The 19,083-nt window shown below is 38.5% G+C and overlaps 1 protein-coding gene across 2 annotated transcripts in view; it reads right to left on the bottom strand.

The window, feature by feature from the left end:
* Positions 1-19,083, bottom strand: part of LOC112571759 (dynein heavy chain 12, axonemal-like) — a 51,590-nt gene that overhangs the window by 4,963 nt on the left and 27,544 nt on the right. Inside the window, exons 43-64 of one of the 2 annotated variants that reach the window (XM_025251032.1) lie at positions 18,476-18,668; positions 17,908-18,069; positions 17,445-17,639; positions 16,814-16,947; positions 16,320-16,482; positions 15,705-15,962; positions 15,208-15,339; positions 14,832-15,062; positions 14,127-14,297; positions 13,725-13,943; positions 13,183-13,328; positions 12,808-13,022; positions 6,635-6,827; positions 6,202-6,394; positions 5,659-5,831; positions 4,852-4,992; positions 3,048-3,206; positions 2,700-2,844; positions 2,289-2,513; positions 1,616-1,795; positions 1,314-1,454; positions 922-1,059 (exon numbers count right to left, since the gene is read on the bottom strand). In XM_025251032.1, coding sequence (XP_025106817.1) covers positions 922-1,059; positions 1,314-1,454; positions 1,616-1,795; positions 2,289-2,513; positions 2,700-2,844; positions 3,048-3,206; positions 4,852-4,992; positions 5,659-5,831; positions 6,202-6,394; positions 6,635-6,827; positions 12,808-13,022; positions 13,183-13,328; positions 13,725-13,943; positions 14,127-14,297; positions 14,832-15,062; positions 15,208-15,339; positions 15,705-15,962; positions 16,320-16,482; positions 16,814-16,947; positions 17,445-17,639; positions 17,908-18,069; positions 18,476-18,668 — 3,907 coding nt within the window. Of the gene's footprint in view, positions 1-921; positions 1,060-1,313; positions 1,455-1,615; positions 1,796-2,288; positions 2,514-2,699; positions 2,845-3,047; positions 3,207-4,317; positions 4,459-4,851; positions 4,993-5,658; positions 5,832-6,201; positions 6,395-6,634; positions 6,828-12,807; positions 13,023-13,182; positions 13,329-13,724; positions 13,944-14,126; positions 14,298-14,831; positions 15,063-15,207; positions 15,340-15,704; positions 15,963-16,319; positions 16,483-16,813; positions 16,948-17,444; positions 17,640-17,907; positions 18,070-18,475; positions 18,669-19,083 lie in introns of both variants that reach the window. The other variant, XM_025251031.1, reaches the window with a different exon arrangement.

The raw sequence follows: 19,083 nt of genomic DNA, 5'->3' as shown, positions 1-19,083 counted from the left end.
ACGAAGAATAAAATCAAATACAGAAAACACAAAGAAGAAGCAAATAACAAGAACAAGAGCTGAGAGTAATAATATTGTAAAAAGAAGGGTGTGAAAAAGGACTAGAATTACGGGAAAGATTGTTAGGAGTGGTTCCCAGTCACTTAATCCCCAGACACTTCATCCCCGACACTTCATCCCCGACACTTCATCCCCTAGACTTTTAATCCCCAGACACTTCATCCCCAGACACTTAATCCCTAAACTAAATCCTTGACTATAAAAATTATGAAGTCAGCGAAAAATTTAATTGAAATTCAAATTCAAATCATGCTTTTAACTTCAACGTCATTTGAACATCAACAACATTAGTTAAAGTTCATATAAGCTAGTAAATTTAATGTTCTTCAACAATATGATATGAAAATTGTTCTTGAGTGTTGGGGATTAAGTGTCTGGGGATGAAGTGTCTGGGGATTAAAAGTCTAGGGGATGAAGTGTCGGGGATGAAGTGTCTGGGGATTAAGTGACTGGACACCGTTAGGAGTAATGTTTAGGGAAGAGGTGCATTTTCAGTGCATGTTTAAAGGATTCATAGTGGGTAGGTGGTGGATATGGAAAGGGAGAGAGTTCCATTGTTTTGCTGCACAATAATACAGGTATAGTATAGTCTCTCATTATATTATGATAAGATGGCCACTGTTCTGTGTTGTGGACATTAATTGCCTGTTTCATTCAGGAATGTGGTAAAAAATCTTTGATAATAACTGACTGCACCCAAAGACACAGGGCATGAAGAATTGTAAAAATCTTGTACCACAGCATGGAGACTGTCTTCAGAATATGTGTTGCAAGTGCTCACCTGTATTCAGCCTTTACCTCCATTGCAAGAGACCTAGAAAAGATGGCAGCAATAAATATGTTTTCAGTTTTCAAGCTCACCTGCAGCTGTCGAATGGAGATGCGGAGATCTGACTCATTGAAACCATAGGCAATGTTCCATCCTAAGGGGCCAAACTTGCGGCGTTCTTGCACAAGGGCATGGAAGAAACACAGGCCATACAAGAGTTTTTCAAAGTTCTGGAACAGAAAACAATTTATTTTCCTGTAATGCATTCACCAAAATCTTTACATCAAAAATGCAACAGAAAAAAATTTAAGAAAAAGATGAACCTCTCGTTCCCAAAAAGAGTGAAAAAAATAAACTTTTAGGTATGCTGAAATCAAACAATAGCAAATATGGTCTTGGTATAAATGACTCAGAGTAAAGCTGCCATGTAAGTTTCCACTGTCCATGTTTGCATTTTCCATTTAAGTGTAAATTTCAGACTTACTGATTCCTTTCCTGGGCAGCCAGAAAAGAAAGTCTCATCACTGATGGGATCATTGAGGTAGGACTGTAACAGATTCTGACGGAGGCCTGTGGGAGGCTCATTGGTCATCTTCACACCATTCTGAAGCACCGTCACAGGAAACTGCAAAGAAAAGCCTTGTGAAATTCTTGCAGTCTGCAAGAATAGCTTATTTTGCCTTAACTATCTTGCACTCTTAGCTTTTGGAGATTCTGACAGTGACCATGTGATTTCACAAACACTGTGCAGTGAATGTCAACATTCTGATGGACAGAAGTACATACCTTGTCTGAGGGGTAGCTGGTGAGCCAGAGTCTGAAGTCTGGGTGTGTGTTCTCAGGGCTGAAATCCTCACAGATCTTCTCCATTGCTGTCATCCAAGACACAGCCAGGTGGCAGTTTTGCAGCATCACCCATGAACCTTCCTCCCGAGCCTTGGTGATCATTTTAGCTGCGATGGGACCCTGTCACAAATGACACAACCTTCTGGATAAAATAAGTGTACTTCTATCATAGAGAGTGAAACATTATTCCACTTGGTAGAATGCATGTGTGTGGATATATATATTGAATCAATATTGTTAATTCTGCACAGGCTCCACAGATTAGTGGTTAATGCACTTGACTGAAGGTCACTGGCTTGATCTGACCTGCTGGAAAACTTTCCCTGCTCACCCAACATCTCTCCAGCAAAAATGGGTACATGATTTATTTTAAAGGCAGTAGAAAGAGAGTGTCTTCTACAAGCTACGACCTAGGGCTAAACACTTACGTTCACTATTCCACAAACAATATCATTCTTCACCTTTTGAGTATTCTTCTTCTGCTAAAAGTGCATGATAGCAATGTTGACTTCCAGATTATTTTAGAAAAAGGTATTCACTCAATCTGGAACTTATTCATAAAATTTGAATCAAATGTTGCTATCAATAAACATGGCTGAAAACACAAGCCTACCTGTCCTTGTCCCAGAGAGATGGAGTTGAACTTGTTTCCTCCAAACCCTTTGTCGTCGGCAAACTTGAGCAAACTCATGGTTGGGTCAGCACCAGGAGACAGGATGAATATGAGCGGTGTGCATGGGTTAGAGTCATTGTAGGACTTGGCCAAGTCAAAGGGAGGGGGCTCTACAAACTTCTTTCCTAGCTTCTCCATGACAAAGTCTGTTATTGCCAACACAATCTGCAACCAGGAAACATCAGTCTTTCTTATCAATGGCATTGCAAGCATCGAGCTGGTGTCATGAACTGCTCAATGTAAGAAAAGAAAATCTTGTTACTTTTCACAAAATGCAGAAAAATCTATCCTTATTTTTCTAATGTTCACTAACACAGCATTATTCTTCTGACTATGGACATGACCTCTGACCTTGTCCTGCCTGATGGTGCGCATGACGATCATGCGCTGGAAGTCATTCAGCTGTGATTGCCAGGGGTCAGGCAGCTCCACCTTGTGGGGCTCTTTAGAACTATAGAACTCATACCATCTGTTTATGTTCTTTTCAAAATGTTCCCTGTAAGCAGAAACATCACTTAGACGAAAGTGTGTTTGTCCTGCAGACTGCTGTAAACATCATAACAGAAATTATGAAGACTTCTTCTAACAAATTTCTAATAAGTCTTAAGAACAAAGATGTTATCTCCCCTCTATCAGGACAACAACAAAGCAGGAAAGGTGAGAAGTGCTTATTTTGGTTCACTTTTAAAATCAACCTGCCTGAACTTCTTGTATGCCTTGAGATCTGTGAGACGACAAATCTCATCCCAGCTTTTGTCTGTGAGCCAGCTGGGTGCTGGGTTCTTTAGTTTATTTTCCAGGCCAATGCCTCCTGTCAGGAAGAACATGAACTCTTGCCGATCCAGGTCATTGCGGGCTCTGTTGACAGTGGAAAGATGAATCAGACTTTACACATAGAAACCTATGAGAATCCTCTTTAGTAATAATAATAATATGATTAATCTTTAAAATTGATCAGAAGCAGAGTAAAATGTCTGTAAAAACAAACACTGAACTGTACTCTGTATTTACTGATAAGAAAACCTCAAAATGCTTATGTAATGACATCATAACAGCAAAACACTACTAATATTGCATTGTACAGACAATGCAAATGAAACAACTTTATGATATTTGTCAGTCTGTAACCACTTTTTAGCTATATGTAAGTCTTCGGGACAGAAATCTAAATTGTTGATTCACATCAAAGTCATACAATTGAAAATTTGTAATAATTTGTAGTGTTAGCTAATATTATACACACTGCACACACCAACAAACATTATTTTTAGTCGAAATCAAAGACATATTAACATACTTGCACATATGCGTGCACACACACAAAATAGTAGAAGAAGAAAAGTGATCAAGGTTAGAGAAACAGCACAAGCTAATCCAAAGATTTAGAAGCTGAAACTTCTCAGTATATGCATATTCACAAACAGGCCTATGCCTGCATCATGGTGCAGAATCTATCCTCATTTCATCTCGTCTTTTGGGCTTCTCCACAGTGTGGGCGACATAAATTTCATATACAGCATGGGAGAAGTGAGTGAATGAATGTAAATGCAAGTGTGTCTGATAAAAGTAGTGCAGTGGTAGTGCAAAGAATGATTTTTGATATGTTTAAGTGGAAAAACTTTGTAGAATGATGTGGAAATAATACATTACTGAATGACTGTTACAATCTAAGAAAGTGTTTTATTATCACAGTGACAAACCAACACAGAAGTGCTTCAGCCTCACAAAGTGCCAAGTGTTAATTAGTCACAGCAAAACCCTCGTCAAACTGCTATTACAATAGGAGAAATAAAGCTGAACCAAATAAGCATATTAGAAATCACACTTGTTTGTATTTATGCTCTATAGATAAAAAAAAATCTAAATCACACAAAGCTGAAGGTTTCAGTGAAGTCTGAGAAATGTAAAGCTCACTGCAATCCATTGAAAGCATGAAGGCTGCCACACCAACCTTCTTGCCAATACTTACAACAGAATGTTAGCACAGAGAAGGAAAGAGAAGAGAAGTTTGTCTTTCTCAAAGAGAGAACGACAGACATTGCAGTACAGATTGTAGGTAAAGTGGTCCGATAGGTAGCGCAAACGTCTTTCCAAGATCTTGGACTTATTGCTGAAATGAAAAGACACAAAAAAATGCAAATGTTTTAAATTCCTGATTTGAAGTTAACACGAAATCCCCAGTGGTGCAAGCCCTGTGACTCCTGAAGATGAAACTTCCGCTGATCTTCCTCTTGTTTAAAATAACTCATTATTTAATGATTTTTTTGGTCATGTTATATTGTCCACTCATGTTTGCTAAAATTTTGAAGTTCTTTTTAATTAATGCATGACTCAAACCACTCAGTTTTCCTTATCTATTCCGTCATCAACATCTTTAAATCTGTCTCTGTCTCTCACTCCTTCTAAGTACACACATTGTTATCTGCAGAGGAATGGCACCAGAACTGCATCTTGAGGACATCAGAAGACATGCACCACTGTTTGATTACCACTGAGTACTTACATAAGCTGATTTGCACACAGTAAAAATGAGAAGACCAGTTTGTGCTTGGCCAGCAGTGAGCGGGCCACATTGTCATACAACAGGTAGGAGAAGTGGTCGCTCAGATAACGCAGGCGGCGCTCTAGGATCTTTGACTTATTACTGAAAGGACAGCTGTTCTGTTAGCATCAAAGATGCATCATGCTGCAGATTTTAATTCTTGAGTGAAGACTAATAAATGGCTGCATTGATGTGATTCACTCAACTCCTCATTGGTGGGATCAAGGGTCAAGCAATAATAAAGTATTTTAACAAATTACAGTCTAATCTTGACAACCCTACCTTTTAGTTCATTTTGTGACAGAAAAGTTATCCCCGCCCCCCCAAGTTACGGGTCATATATACCCTGTTTACACTGCCTCCTCACTTCTCGCCCAACATTTGGATGAGATGGTGACAAGATAGCAAGTTGTGACTGTATTTTAAAAAAGCACATTTTAAAAAAAAATCTATGTTCAACAGAATTGATGCAATCTTTAATTGTGCATCTTATTTAAACATTTCTCCATACATTCTATCTTCAGAAGTTTCTTTTGGCTGTCTAAATTTAATGAAAGATATTTTGTAAAATAGACAGAATAACTGATGCTGCCTTAAAATTTATGACAAAAAGCAAAAAGAATTTTTATTTTGCCTCACAGTAATATCAGGAGACTTAAACTTCAGCAAAGAAAATGAAATATTTAAAATTGCCATAGGCATTAAATTTCATGACATTTAGACACTTATAGATGAGTTTAACTTTGTCTTGGCAAAAGTTTTCCATACCTGTCATGGATGGACATGATGAAGAGATTGACAAACCAGGTCAGGGAGTACTGGTACATGGGGTCGATGTTGGGCAGGTCTGTGAGAGAGAAGAAGAGAATGGCCGAGTGGCGTGCAATGGGGCGATAACCCATTCGGGATGCCTCAATCTTCTTCTCGGTTTCTTCAGCCACCTGCACAACCACTCGTAAAGCTTTGAACATGTCTACCTCAACAGTAGACTGGTACCATGATAATCTGACACATGGTTTCACCACAATCAGCTGAATTTAATATAGTTTCCAACAAATGTAACAACAAGTATTGAGAAGCATAACACAAGGTTGAAGACATTCTCCCAACAGTTATAACACCTCAAAACTGTTATAATGCCTCAAAACTATTATAACACCTCAAAGCTGGAATCCCACAGTTTACCTTTCTCTGGTGGCTGCACAGAACACAAAGATGTTCTTATCTTTTCAGTTCCATGTCACCACCACAGAAAGAAACATCAGACTCACTGGATTTCTTCAACTGACAGCTAATAAGGTGCATTCTAACCTTCTGTTTTTTTGAGATTTCATCAGAGAGAACCTTGGAGGAGTCCAGCACTTGGATGGCACTCTCATCTTCCAGAATGTTGCCCTCGGACGCTGAAAGTGTGTGCAAGATCTTGTCCTCAATTTCCTTCAGCTGCTTTCTGTTGGCAGCACTTGTGACAATCAATGCCTGGCGCTCTTCTTCCAGTTCTGGCCTGCATCAGGATCAAAGGACAAGGTAGTGAACACACATTCCATTCTCTTCAAGTAATCAAACCAGCCTCTTGTAAAATACTTCTTCATTCTCACAAAATACAGGAAACTGTTGAAATCAAAATCATGTTTAAACTGTCTTGCTGAATTATTAATACAAAACCATAAATAACAGTTATAAGAAAGTAATTCTCTTTTTGCACTATGACACCTTCATGGCATCTTTATAGTGTGACCCTGACCTTTCTTTGGCCACAACAATACCCAGAAGCTGATCCTCCAACCCCTCTGGTGTGATCATGAAGTTCAGCAATGAAACCTTGGTAGATAGCTCTGGAAGGTAGTGAGGGTTGCGGAGCTTGGTGGTAATGTAGAACCTGAAGTCCTGAGAGTACTCAATTATGTTGTCACCAAGACGGATCATGTCCACACCAGCTGTGGAGAAAATTCAAAATGCAGGATTACAGGTGCACAGTATTTCAGTCAATCTTCAGAGTCACATTAACAAGTAAGGACTGCTTTTAATAAAGAAAAGAAAACTAAATAGTTGAGGGGAGAGAGATGTGAAACTGCTGTATTTGCTGTGTGATAATGTACATACAAAAACTGTTAAAACATATTGATTGTAATATGCTGATAAGTAAAAATCAGTTCAGAAACTCAACATCTTGTGTCAGAACTTTTCTTTCGTTAGATATTCATCAAAACATCTTGGAACTAAGACCAAATAAGGATAATAATAATAATGGGAACTTAACGCTCAGCATCACGACTAAGATAGAACGCACTCTGCACAGATCAATAATGATAAATGAAAGATAACAGCCAGTGGACAGTAAGGATAGAAGCAAGAAAAACAAGTGACAAAATTTCTATTAAAAAAAGTTAATCTGATATTTCAATAAAAGTATGGTACATAAGTAACTGTTCTCAAGAAAGCATTTATGCAAATAATTAAAACCAAAGTAGGATGTGGAGGCTGAAAGGAATGAGGTAGAGAAATGCCACAAAATGCAGTGGACTGATTTATCATGGACAATCAATCATTGGCTGGGCCACACACTGCCCACCAGAGTACAATTATATCTGCTTATTGTGGTTCAGATAAAATATTACAAAGTGAGATAATCATGCAGCATGCCATCTGATAAAGAAGTACTATCATACCAGTGTGAGTAGATTACACAGGTGTGTGTGCATGGATACATGTACATGCACATTATGAGAAAGTGTAGTATTCATAACAATACTTTCTTTATTCAGTTTTTGGAAGGCCATCTGCTTACATTTTAAGATGCAAATGGTACAAAAAATTTACCTGAAGCTTTGTATGTATACATATTCATAATCTAGAAAAAAAAACTAAGATGTTTTTCTGAGTTCAACTATTCCAAACCTGCATGCAAATCAATTTAGTGCTTGTTTTATAATATGTAAGGCTGGATATCTGCCAAACCATTGAGTGAATCAAAAGCACAGAGAAAAGCTGACTGTGATTTTTTTTCTCAAAGACAGCATCAAATCCCTTTCATGCAGTTTAAACTCACCCTTGGGTGTTTTGCTTCTTCTTCCATCAGATACTAATATAAAAAAGTAAACATTAACTTTCAAACACTTCGTCTTGCCATCCTCTCCTCCCATATTTCTACCAATATTTAATTCTTTAAAATCTTGTGCTATACAGCAATCATAGCAGTTGAAAATCTTTCCCTCAGCTAAATTCTTTCCTGTGTTGAAAAAACGGTTTTGTTAATACTGGCAATGCATTGTGGGACAAATTCCAAACCACATTACTGCCAGAGTGCTACCATTGTAAAGTTTTCAATGTTATTTTGACATTTTGATTTCGCCTGCTATTTATCTGCAGTTTCTGTGAGCAGTTGTTCATACAAGACAGAGCTGTTTGACCCAATCAATGAGACACGAGAAAATGATACATCCTGCAAATTAAAATATCAGTTATAAATTAATAACTAGGTGAAGGACTTACTCTTTACAAGTATCCCTGTCCTAACTATATGCTGTGACATTTGTATAGGACCATTTTTTATTCCCCCCAAAAAGCACGATCAGCATATCAATGCTCCAAGTATTAGTTTACTTAGTCCTTGGTTTCATGTTTAGTTAGGATGTAAAATTAAAAATAACACTCGACATATTTACAAGTATTCTGATTGCCTTTTCAGTGCTACTGATTAATCCTTTGTGGCACCAGCAACTGATTGTTTTTAGCAGCCTTTCAGCTAACACTGGATTTGCCAGATTCGACTTTAGGCAGGTGGAGATTGTATTCCCAACAATGTATGTGTTGGACAACTGCTGCTCAATAGTCTTCTCCTCAATCTCACCCCCATACCCCAAGTTTCCATTTGCTTTCTCTTTATCTCCTCTCATTCTTATTCCTTCACTTTCTCACTTCTTTCATTGTTCTCTTACAGTCTCTCTGTCTTGATATGTTTGTTACTTGCTAAATATCTGATGCCCCAAAAGTGACAATCTTTTTTAAGGCTCATGCATTTAGGTATTTGCGTCATAATTTTGATGCTCTTAAGTCTATGCCCACATACATAATGGCCTTTTCTTATGGTTTTTTTACTTACCACGTGATTGTCGGCCATCCCTACTGCTAGCTATGAAAACAGCAATTAAAGAGAATCACAAAATTGATCAACCACAGTCTTTTTCTAGATCAGCACATAAAAAGGAAAGAAAGTGACACAATTTACCAAGAGCACATGAATGATGGCTTATTAGCAATGTGAATATTTTGCTAATATGTTTAAGTCACAAAAACAAAAAGTAAAATATGAAGCTCTTAAACTGGAATTAAATATAAGCAGTAAACACATGTTCAAGAATCAATACAATGCACTGTAGAATATGTCCATAAAGGGTCTGTCTTTAAACTGATCTTTACACCAGTGATAAATTCAATAATAATAAAATAAATGTTCTCAAAACTCCTAAGCTGAAACCAATACATCAAATTAAATACGCAGCAAAGAGTTTGACATTACAAATTAACATGCACACATAAAATTATTCTTCTTCCTGTTACAAACTCAGGCAAGAAAGGGACCAGAATGTGGCAGTGCATCAACACTTTGAGAAGTCTTTGCCACTTTATCACAATAAGCACAAACAAAATGCTACCCTGAAAATCTCCAGTGTTTAAAAACAATAGCAAACAGAAAAAACAAGGAAAATGAAGAATAACCACGCACTTGTTTAAACACGCAGGATAAAATAAATATCCTTTTAAAGTGATGTCCTTGCTAAGGTCACAAACGTTTATGCTTTGCAGTCAATGATATGCAATCAACACTTTTCCATCAAGTTTACATTTAAAGTTGGCCATATCAAAGTATAAATATGCACAGGTCTGATAAACCAACATAATAAAAGGTGAAGAACACAAGCACTATCAAAAACTTTTTAGTCTAAGACATATTTTTCTAAATGTGCTAGATAACTCTGTCAAAATTCCACTCACATCTTCTAACAATTTATGATTCAAAGGTGCTTTTTATTCAATGTGACACTAAATACTTTTTTGCATGTATCAGTGTGACAATGGCTGGATAAGTGAAACAGGCATTTTATGACAGACGATGAAATAGAAACACCACTGTTCATGAACTCATTTGAAACTCACGTGGTCCACTCTGAGCTAGACGGTTTGAAAAAAGGTAGTTCTGCGAATGAAATATGAATGTTTCTTTGCACTCTTTTCAAATATGCATATATTTTATGAATCAAAAGTGGTTGCATGTATTTTATAAATAACAATTTGAAACTATTTTTGGAAGACAATTGAAAATAGCTACTCTCTCCAATTACAGGCATGGGGAAGCACAGATGTAAAAAAAATAAAAGGAAAAAAATAAAAGATCAGACTCGAATCCATACATTTAAGGTAATATTTGGAAGTTAAAAACTGTGATGACACCACAAAAATGGTGATAATTTTACCAAAGTTTTACAGCAGCCTATAGTCAAAGAAAGGCACAAGTGAGACACTGAATCTGAAACAGCACTTAAAGGTGAACAACAGATTAAAATATTTAATACAAATAAAGATATTTTTTAAAAATCTATAAAGATATTAAAATAGTCTTTCTAAACTGAAGCATGCTTTTGCGGCAGTGAAAGAAAAAGGCATTATACTTCAAGTGATGAGAACACGCTAGATGGCTGAGAGCTTGGCAAGCAAAAGGTGGAACTAACAAGTTAACTCTCTACCATTAGAAGGAAAGGCGATGGTCTAACTCCCAAAGGATCTGTGCCCCATAGTCACTTGATCAATCATAAGAGAAATTGTGGCATAGAAATGCCTTTGGCAGATATCTGTACACGGCCTAATAATGGATCTTTCCTCCTGCTTCCCTAGCTCCCTCCACCGACACACAGTAGGCTCAAACAAAAGGAAACAAGTACAACAAAATCACCAGCCACATCTACAGACAGCAGTCCACAGCTGAGTAAATATCAATGGTCGACAGCTGAGTAAGAATCGATGGTCCACAATTGATTAAGCATCCATGTCCTCAGACCATAGTTGAGTGAGCATTCTTGGTCTGCAGTCTACACCTTAAGTGAACATCCATGGTCCATCTTCTACAGTTGAGCAAGTATCCACAGTCTACAGCTGTGCAAGTCTTCAACACTTCACCACTGAATGCACATCCCTGTCCACAGTCTATAGTTGAGTATCTTTGAATATCCTAATGTGAACATCCACATCCCATGATCTACAGATGAACAAGGGTCCAAAATCTATAGCTGAGAGAGCCCTCATGGTCTACACTCTGCAGCTGTTCACAGTTCACACTTTGAAGGTGAGCAGATACCCACAGTTCTATCTGAGTATTTATCTACAACAAACAGCTCAGGAGATATCCATGAACCACAGTACAGTCGAGTGAGCACTCATGGTCTACAGCAATGGTTCTCAAAGTGGGGTCCGCAGACCACTTGTAGGCCGCACGCATGAGTCTGGTGGTCCAAGCTGGCAGTCATCATATGTCACCAAAGTGATGTTTAAGTCACCTGATACACTAATCAGTCCAGTATTGATTTCACATGAGTTTTCATTTTATCGATACCCAACTGCTCGTTCCCATAAAACACTGGCTTACCAACTAAGCCTTTATGTCACAGCGCGAGTATTGCATCATTTAACCGCATCATCCATAACCCTTAGTAACACAGTGCACTTTCTTATTTTTAAGTTATTTTTTATGTGTACTTTACAAAGTATGCAATTTTATGTAAACTCATTACTAAACTGCTGTCACAAAAGTACATTTACTTTCGAATTGTAATTTAAATTTGAAATTAGCAGTACAGAGCGATTTTAGGTCCTGGTGGTCCGCCGTAATTTTTACTTTAGTAAAGTGGTCTGCAGTCTGAAATACTGTGAGAACCACTTGTCTACAGTATACAGCCTTGCAAACATCCATAGTCAACAACCTCATGCTGGGCTTCATGAGACTCTAGCTTTGAGTAGTTGGACCAAAGGTACAATTGTGGCAGCTGAAGCATGTGTAGAACCCCTATACTATTTATCATATTACGGTCATTGGACGTGTAGAATCCCCAGTCATTGGAGAATGCAAAGGGAATTTGTTTTATTAGCATCTTCAAACCACAGTCCTTCATGCTGGCTCAAAACAAATGTAACAAAGTGCTAAAGGCTGTTAATATTCTGTTTTGTGAAATTACAAAGTGAAAGACAAGCAGCTCATGACAGAAAGAAGTGATAAGAGGTTTTGTGTAAGAACAAGAAAACACTTCTGGTGGACACTGAATGGAAGAACACTTACGAAGCTTTCCAGAAGGTGCTTAATACATCATACAGAATAGTTAGTATTTTAATTTCATTTTGGACTATTCACTTATAACCAATTGAAAATACTCTCAATCATGTAAATCGCATTTCGCAAAGTTGATATATAATATTGCAATATTACACGTACAGCTCTCCTCATGGCCATAGTCATGTGATGTGTGATATCGTAATTGTTTCTTAAGAATTGGTTTTAGATGTAAGATTGCATGTTTGTGTGTGTGTGTTCTGCTATGATGCATCACTTGCCTTATCTTGTAACTAGATCTGTGTCATTTCTTCTTTTATTTGTGACTGGGATTAATAACTTGAACTGTGAGAAAAAGATATATGTTTAAAATGATCAAATTTTCAAATACAAAATCAAAGTGTTGCCGCGTGAAACTTCAAAAAAGTATCTGCTGTATGTGTTGTGTGAGTCATGTCACCCACATGATGATGAGCTGTATATGGTCCTTATGCTCACACAAGTTGATTTCTGTTTGAAGGCAAAATTTAGGTGTTTACCAAAGATAGGAGAATAGCAGCAGGCAATAAAATTCACTTCAAATAAAAGAGTTAACTTACTCTGACGGAATGTCTGTTTCAAGAGAAGTGGTTCTAGTGATGGGTCGAGCTCCTCTCCTACATTCTCCAGCAGCAAAGGGTTACCAAACGTGATGCAGTTCTCAAGTGTTCGCATGTAGTCGCTATCTGTCAACTTTATGACTGACAAAGTGTTATCTTTCTCTGAGTTCTTCACCCAGCGGTTTGCCTGGCCTTGTGGGTCAATCATTAGAGGCCTAGTTGAAATAAGATCATCATCTTTTGAAAACTTATTGAGGAACAGTAAGTTTTAACGCAATGTAGCAAAATTTTTTAAAAGACTTCAAGTGCAAGAGAAGATACATAAGATGTAAACATGCAGACCTATTATCAAAGCAGTGCAAAGATTACGCTCACCATCTTCGTGAATTTGCCACAATGACACCATTATCAATACTGAAACTGTCTTTGGGCAGACCAGCAATGTTCCAGGCTTGGATTTTAATGGGTTCTCCAAGTGTCTTGCTTAAAGAAAATTCTTGGCTGCACGGTATCTTTTTGTCCTGTGGACAAACAAGCCCTTGCAATAAACACTACTTGACCTTCAGCCAGAAAATATCATTCAGTAGCAGCACACTGAGAGTGAGAGCTGAGAGACAAACTGCACTTGCTGCAGTACAGGGTAAGGCTAAAGAATAAGGACAGAGATAAATAACACTCCCCCTAGCAGCCCCACTCCCCTACAAGAAAATAACATTGTATTTTTTAAAAACATATGTGTGAGGTAGTAATATTTTATTACACATTTCAAATAGTTTTAAAGAACTTAGGTCAGATGTTACAACAAAGTAAGTGTACAATTAACATGCAAAACACTTTGCTATCTGTTAACGGGCCATACACTGCAGACTTGCTCCTAGGAAATGCTTATAGACATCTGCCTGATGATTTGGTCTTACCCGGCACAGTTTCACCCACTCAACAGTTGCACGCTCACGGAAGGCAGAGGTGAAGGGACCAAGGTAGGCAATAACACCTGCAGAAATGAGCACATCCCCCATGAGATTATCATAGATGTTCTGCAGATCGTTGGCTGCTTGTGTCCATCTGCTTTTCTCTCCACCGAGTCCACCAATCAGTTTCTTGGCACGTTCCAGTTTCTTACCACACAGATCCACCTATTGCAGAAAAAAAGATATCCCTTAGAAAAGGAATGAAAACATGTTAAATTAATGTTTATATAGCTTCTTTTCTATAAAAAAAAATTGTAGGAAAACATGCAAACAAGTCAGCAATGTTCCCCTGTCTTTACGGGAGCTGTTGTCAAATCAGCTGCTACATAATCAAAACCCTCTACTGACCTGAAATTCTAACTTTTCTTTCTTCTCCGTCATCTCCTGAAAAGTGGTTTGCAGGTCTGCCAGACGCTTCTCTACAGCTGCTAACTCAGCTCGCTTGGCGTTCAGATTGTTCATGGTCTTTTGTAGCTCATCCTCAGCTTCAGCCAGCCGCACTTTTTTAGGGGCCACCACCTATTGGATGAGGTGAGAGAGTTCCAGTGAAGTGTCATTTTGAAAAGATTCTGAGAAATCCACTGGACTAGCACAAGTTATGTAACTGACAGCTTCTCAGATCATTTGGAAAACTGGATAGTAAAGTAATATCAAACCTGCAGGTTTTACCAAATGCATGAAGCATGTTTATTTTAACAGATACTGAATAATCATTCAACACACAAATCTTCTTCAACTGCACTCAGTATGTGAGAAGAAAGTAAGAAAGAAATATTATGTAGTAATCTGGTGAAAAAAAATAGTGGAAGCTGTGCCTGAATTAGCTCGCAAAACATGCACTAGTTTCAGCATTTCATAATTTTGACCAATAATAATAATGTTTATTTATAGAGCGCCTTATCACACCAAAAGAAGTAGACTAAAGGGGCTTACATACATAAAGTCACATAAGCACACCATAATCCAAAACATAACTACTCCCTCGGACACTCTCTCTCTCACACACACAACGTTGCCATGGGATTGTAAATTAAACACTATGTCCATGCCTACCTTTGCCACGCGGTCATAAATCTCCATTGCCAAGATCCACTTGCATAGGCCCTCTGCAGCTGAGGAAGCATTGGCCACCTTGGCAGGATCAAACTCCGGGTTTGTGATGTACTCCTTGCGTATTTTCTGCATGACATGGACTGGAATGTTGTCCCGATCATACTCTTTCAGCATGCCCAAGAAGTTCATGTCACCTAGCAGACGCTTGGATGGGCCCCAGTAGTCCATGATCTAGAATTATACATATAATGCATATCAAATCCCATTAGAGATGTAACCATGACAGCAGAAAATTCTCAAAAGTCTCTGAAAAATCATGAAACAGCATTTTACACATCATGACATTTTGTCACTTTGTGTCAACGCTTGTAAGTACCTTCTGGCCTGGTTTATCAGGGTCGTTGATTTTCTCAGGCTTGATGTCCTTCATGACACAAACTGCAGCCATCACAAGCTTAACTCCAGCAGGTGGGTTCTTCATGGATTTCACAATTGTAATATCAGCGGGCTGAAAAGGGAATACATGCACAACATCAGCATAATACTGACACAGAAAACATATTTATTTAGAAAATGCCCAGTTTTTCTTCCATAAAATCATTCTTCGGAACTGGAGTTAACTAGGAGTTGTACAAGCTTTGAAAGGGCATTTTAAGATGTCTACTTCTGTGTCAAATGAGATTACCAGTTTCTCCTCTTCTATGCGACTATTGTCATGAGTACTATTGTTATAGTCTCATATTGCTTCCTTTATGTAATTTCCTTGTCTTTCTGCACCACTACCAACACCATCATCATCATCCTCATCATTGTCACCAACATCACCACCACCAAGGAATGTCACAGTTGTGTTTAGTGCTACTCTCCTCTTACCTTCAATGTGTTGAGAGCAGCCAATGCAGCCTCCAGTGCAGGGAGGGCCTCAGCAAGCTCTGCCTCACACTCGTCTTTCAAGGCTTGGGCTTCTGCAGCCTGCGCATTGGCCGCAGCCTCATCCGCCTTCACCCGCTTGGATGTCTCCTCCACCTCTGCTGATTCCTTCTCGATCACTCCCATCATGCGTGTGTTCTCTTCAGCTGCTATTACTAACTGTGGCTGAAGTTCCTCAAGCTCTTTTTGCATATCTGCCACCTGGTGGCAAAAAACAAGAACAGTCAGGGACCGGAACCACTCTCTGTGGTCTTTCTGTCTTGCTATGTTTCTGACAGCAGTCTTTATAATTTTTATGCAGATCTACTGTATGTGATAGTAAGGGCTAGAGTAAATGCAGGTAACATGTGTACATGCACACATACAATGAATTTAAACAGATATAAACCTGACAGATCTTAAAAACTTGCAAACATTTCAATTAATTTCCCACAAAGATCTAAATAATCACTGTGTACACTGTGTATAATCACTGTCACTGCTTCTAAAATTCAGACCCATGTGTCTATCAGGTTAAAAACATTGCATCCATCGTTAAAAGACATTGTTAGACCATACCTGAGAGGCAGCAAAAGCCAGCTTATCCAGGCCAACAACGTAGCGTCTCTTGGCTTTCATGGTCTCATCTTGCTTCTTTTGCAGCAGGTTTTTGAAGGAGTTGATCAGCTCCAAATAGGAGGTTGGTGTCACATAGTTGTGTCGTCCAAGTTCACGGAGGTATCTGTAAGCAGATACAGCTGGTTTCAGCGTCACTGATGAAGGGCAAAGCTACTGGTCAGATTTGAGACAAGTGATCTGAGGATCTGTGTATATATATTTTGTTTTGTATTGTTTGTCTCCTTCCTGAAAAGTTTGAGATTATCTGGAATATCTTCCTCATATACTTATGCTTGCTCCCCCATTGGTATCCCCTGGTCAGAGCTAGGTAAATTAAGTGTATTCCTATTGACACACACCAACACCTCTCCACAATCAATGCAAATAAAATCCTTTGTATCACAAAAAGCACCAAAGCCTGAAAACGCACTTTACAAAAATGCAAATGGACTTACTTTTCTGACAGTTCTCGTACACTCTGGTGGAAGTACTTGCAGATATGTACAGTCTCCCGCTTTTCGTTGTCTTCAATGTCAGCATCCTCCAGAAAACTGTTGGCCACACGCTCCAGAGCATCATCTGGCCATGGCTGATATTGGACATAAACATCAAGCTTAACAGATTCTTGCACACTGAGAAAGGATTTGTATGTATACTTCTTTTGCCTGATGCAATGAAAATATCAAAAACACTGAAAATGAAAAAGAGTTTATCTCTCAGTCAACCAGCTTCCCTAGGACCAAATCCTTAGTGACTTCTCTATGAAGCTTCAACAGCAGTTTTGCTCCTCAGACAATTATTCAGAGAAAGAATAAAATGTTTCAGTGCACAGTGTGCTTAATGAGTGTGGGTAATGGAATAAGTTTGAGTATGAGATTGAAAACAAGCACAAAATTATTCTTCTTGTCAACATCAGCCACTAAATCCTGCAGAATTCCTCCTAAATTGATGTTTGTACCACTAGCAACAACAGAAAATACTCTGCATGCACATTAAAGTTTCCAATAGGTTGCAGACAAAAACACAAACAATGTTGATTATGAATAAGATGTGCGTTAGCTTTTTGCAGATTCAATAAAAGCGTACCTGAAACCAATCAATAGTGCAGCAGTTGATGAGTGAAGGAAACTGACGAAGTCGATTACGGAAAGCATCCCCAATGGGACTGAAGGCAATCATGATGTGAAGGTTTTCACGGCATCGGTTGACAAAGAAAGCAAACAATGCCAAGGGACTGAAATCGGCATTCTTGTCTCCGGCCTGAGCCACAGGACGGACTGCCTGTAAATTAACACACCATCAAGTCTCCTATGATTCTTACTTTGCAAGCATTTTAACTGATAAAATGCAGTTTAGTTACACAAGAAACCTTAATTCAAATTGCACTTCTCTTGACACAGAAACCAACCCAAAATAATTCAATCATTTTAGAACAACATTGCTAAAACAAAATCATGAAATAGTTCTTCATCTTGAATCAAGTCACATCCTATGAATATCCTGTTTCGTCTGTCATTAAACATCACAGATATATAGAACCAGGGCTCACCTCCATGATCTCAGCCTTTTCATCGGATGCAAAAAGATTGGGCACCTCACCAGTGTTTAGAAGGCTGTCAATATCCTCCAAAAAGGACTCTTCCTTAATCTGAGTGTCTGTGATGAGGAAGACTGTGGTCCTGCCTTGTGCTCCTGTTGTCTTTAGCAGGTTCTGGTCAGGGCATGGCAATTGTGAATGTGAATGTAGAAAGCAATATACATTTTAAAGTGTAGCCAACAAAAATTACTGTAACACTACTCTTTGCAGCCACCTTAACTCATGATTACAGAATAAACCCCTTTGAAAAAGTGATTAAGTTTAGGTGTAAAGCAGTACTAGATAAAACTGCCATGATCGTTGCGTTACTCTATGAAGTGTTGAGTCATATACTGTTTACAAGAATCTACACCAGGCCTCCCTATGTCTGTAGAAAAGAAGCCATCACCATTAACAATCCAAAATATCATATACACACCATTAATAATACATGTACACACATATTGCTAATGACAATCATATCTGGCATATACAACTATATATTACTAAGCTAACATGATCATCAGAAAGGTCAAAATACCTTGATATCTTCCCTCCATTCAGTCTTGCCATAGTTCTTTGAAATCTCTGGCTGGAAGAGGCCATAGCCTGCCATGGCGGTGGCCAGTCTGGTCAGGGACTGACGGCCACTGCCGCCCACACCAACCAGCAGGGAATTGCCGCCAGGAGCTCTTAGAATGCGGCAGATGCGGGACAGGTGCTCCAGCACATATCTAGATTTGAAGATACCCAAGCAACATAAAATGATGATTCCATGATGAACTTTGTATTGATTGTATTACAAATTAATGTTTTTTCTGTAGAGTAGAAATGAGTTTAAACAGCTAAAAAGTGCAGTGCTTTATTTGTGAAAGAATACATATCGAAACAGAAGATTTAGTCACTGCCTACAATAAGAGACTCCATTCCATCAAGGACTGCCATGCCCCTCTCACCACTCGTTGCTTCATTTGAAGTGAGAAATGCAAGGGAGGAAAGATGCTGTGCTGAATGGAGAAGAACTCTACTTAACAGTACACCAAGAGTACTTCCTTAAGCAAAGGGAGAAACCAAAGTGTCTGATCACTAATGTGATGATGAATTACACCAATACAAAACTGGAGCATTCTTCTTTAAGCAGAGAGCTGT

Source organism: Pomacea canaliculata, linkage group LG9 (genome assembly GCF_003073045.1).
Source record: "Pomacea canaliculata isolate SZHN2017 linkage group LG9, ASM307304v1, whole genome shotgun sequence".
Lineage (NCBI taxonomy): Eukaryota > Metazoa > Mollusca > Gastropoda > Architaenioglossa > Ampullariidae > Pomacea > Pomacea canaliculata.
This window is presented reverse-complemented; position numbering and strand designations above follow the sequence as displayed.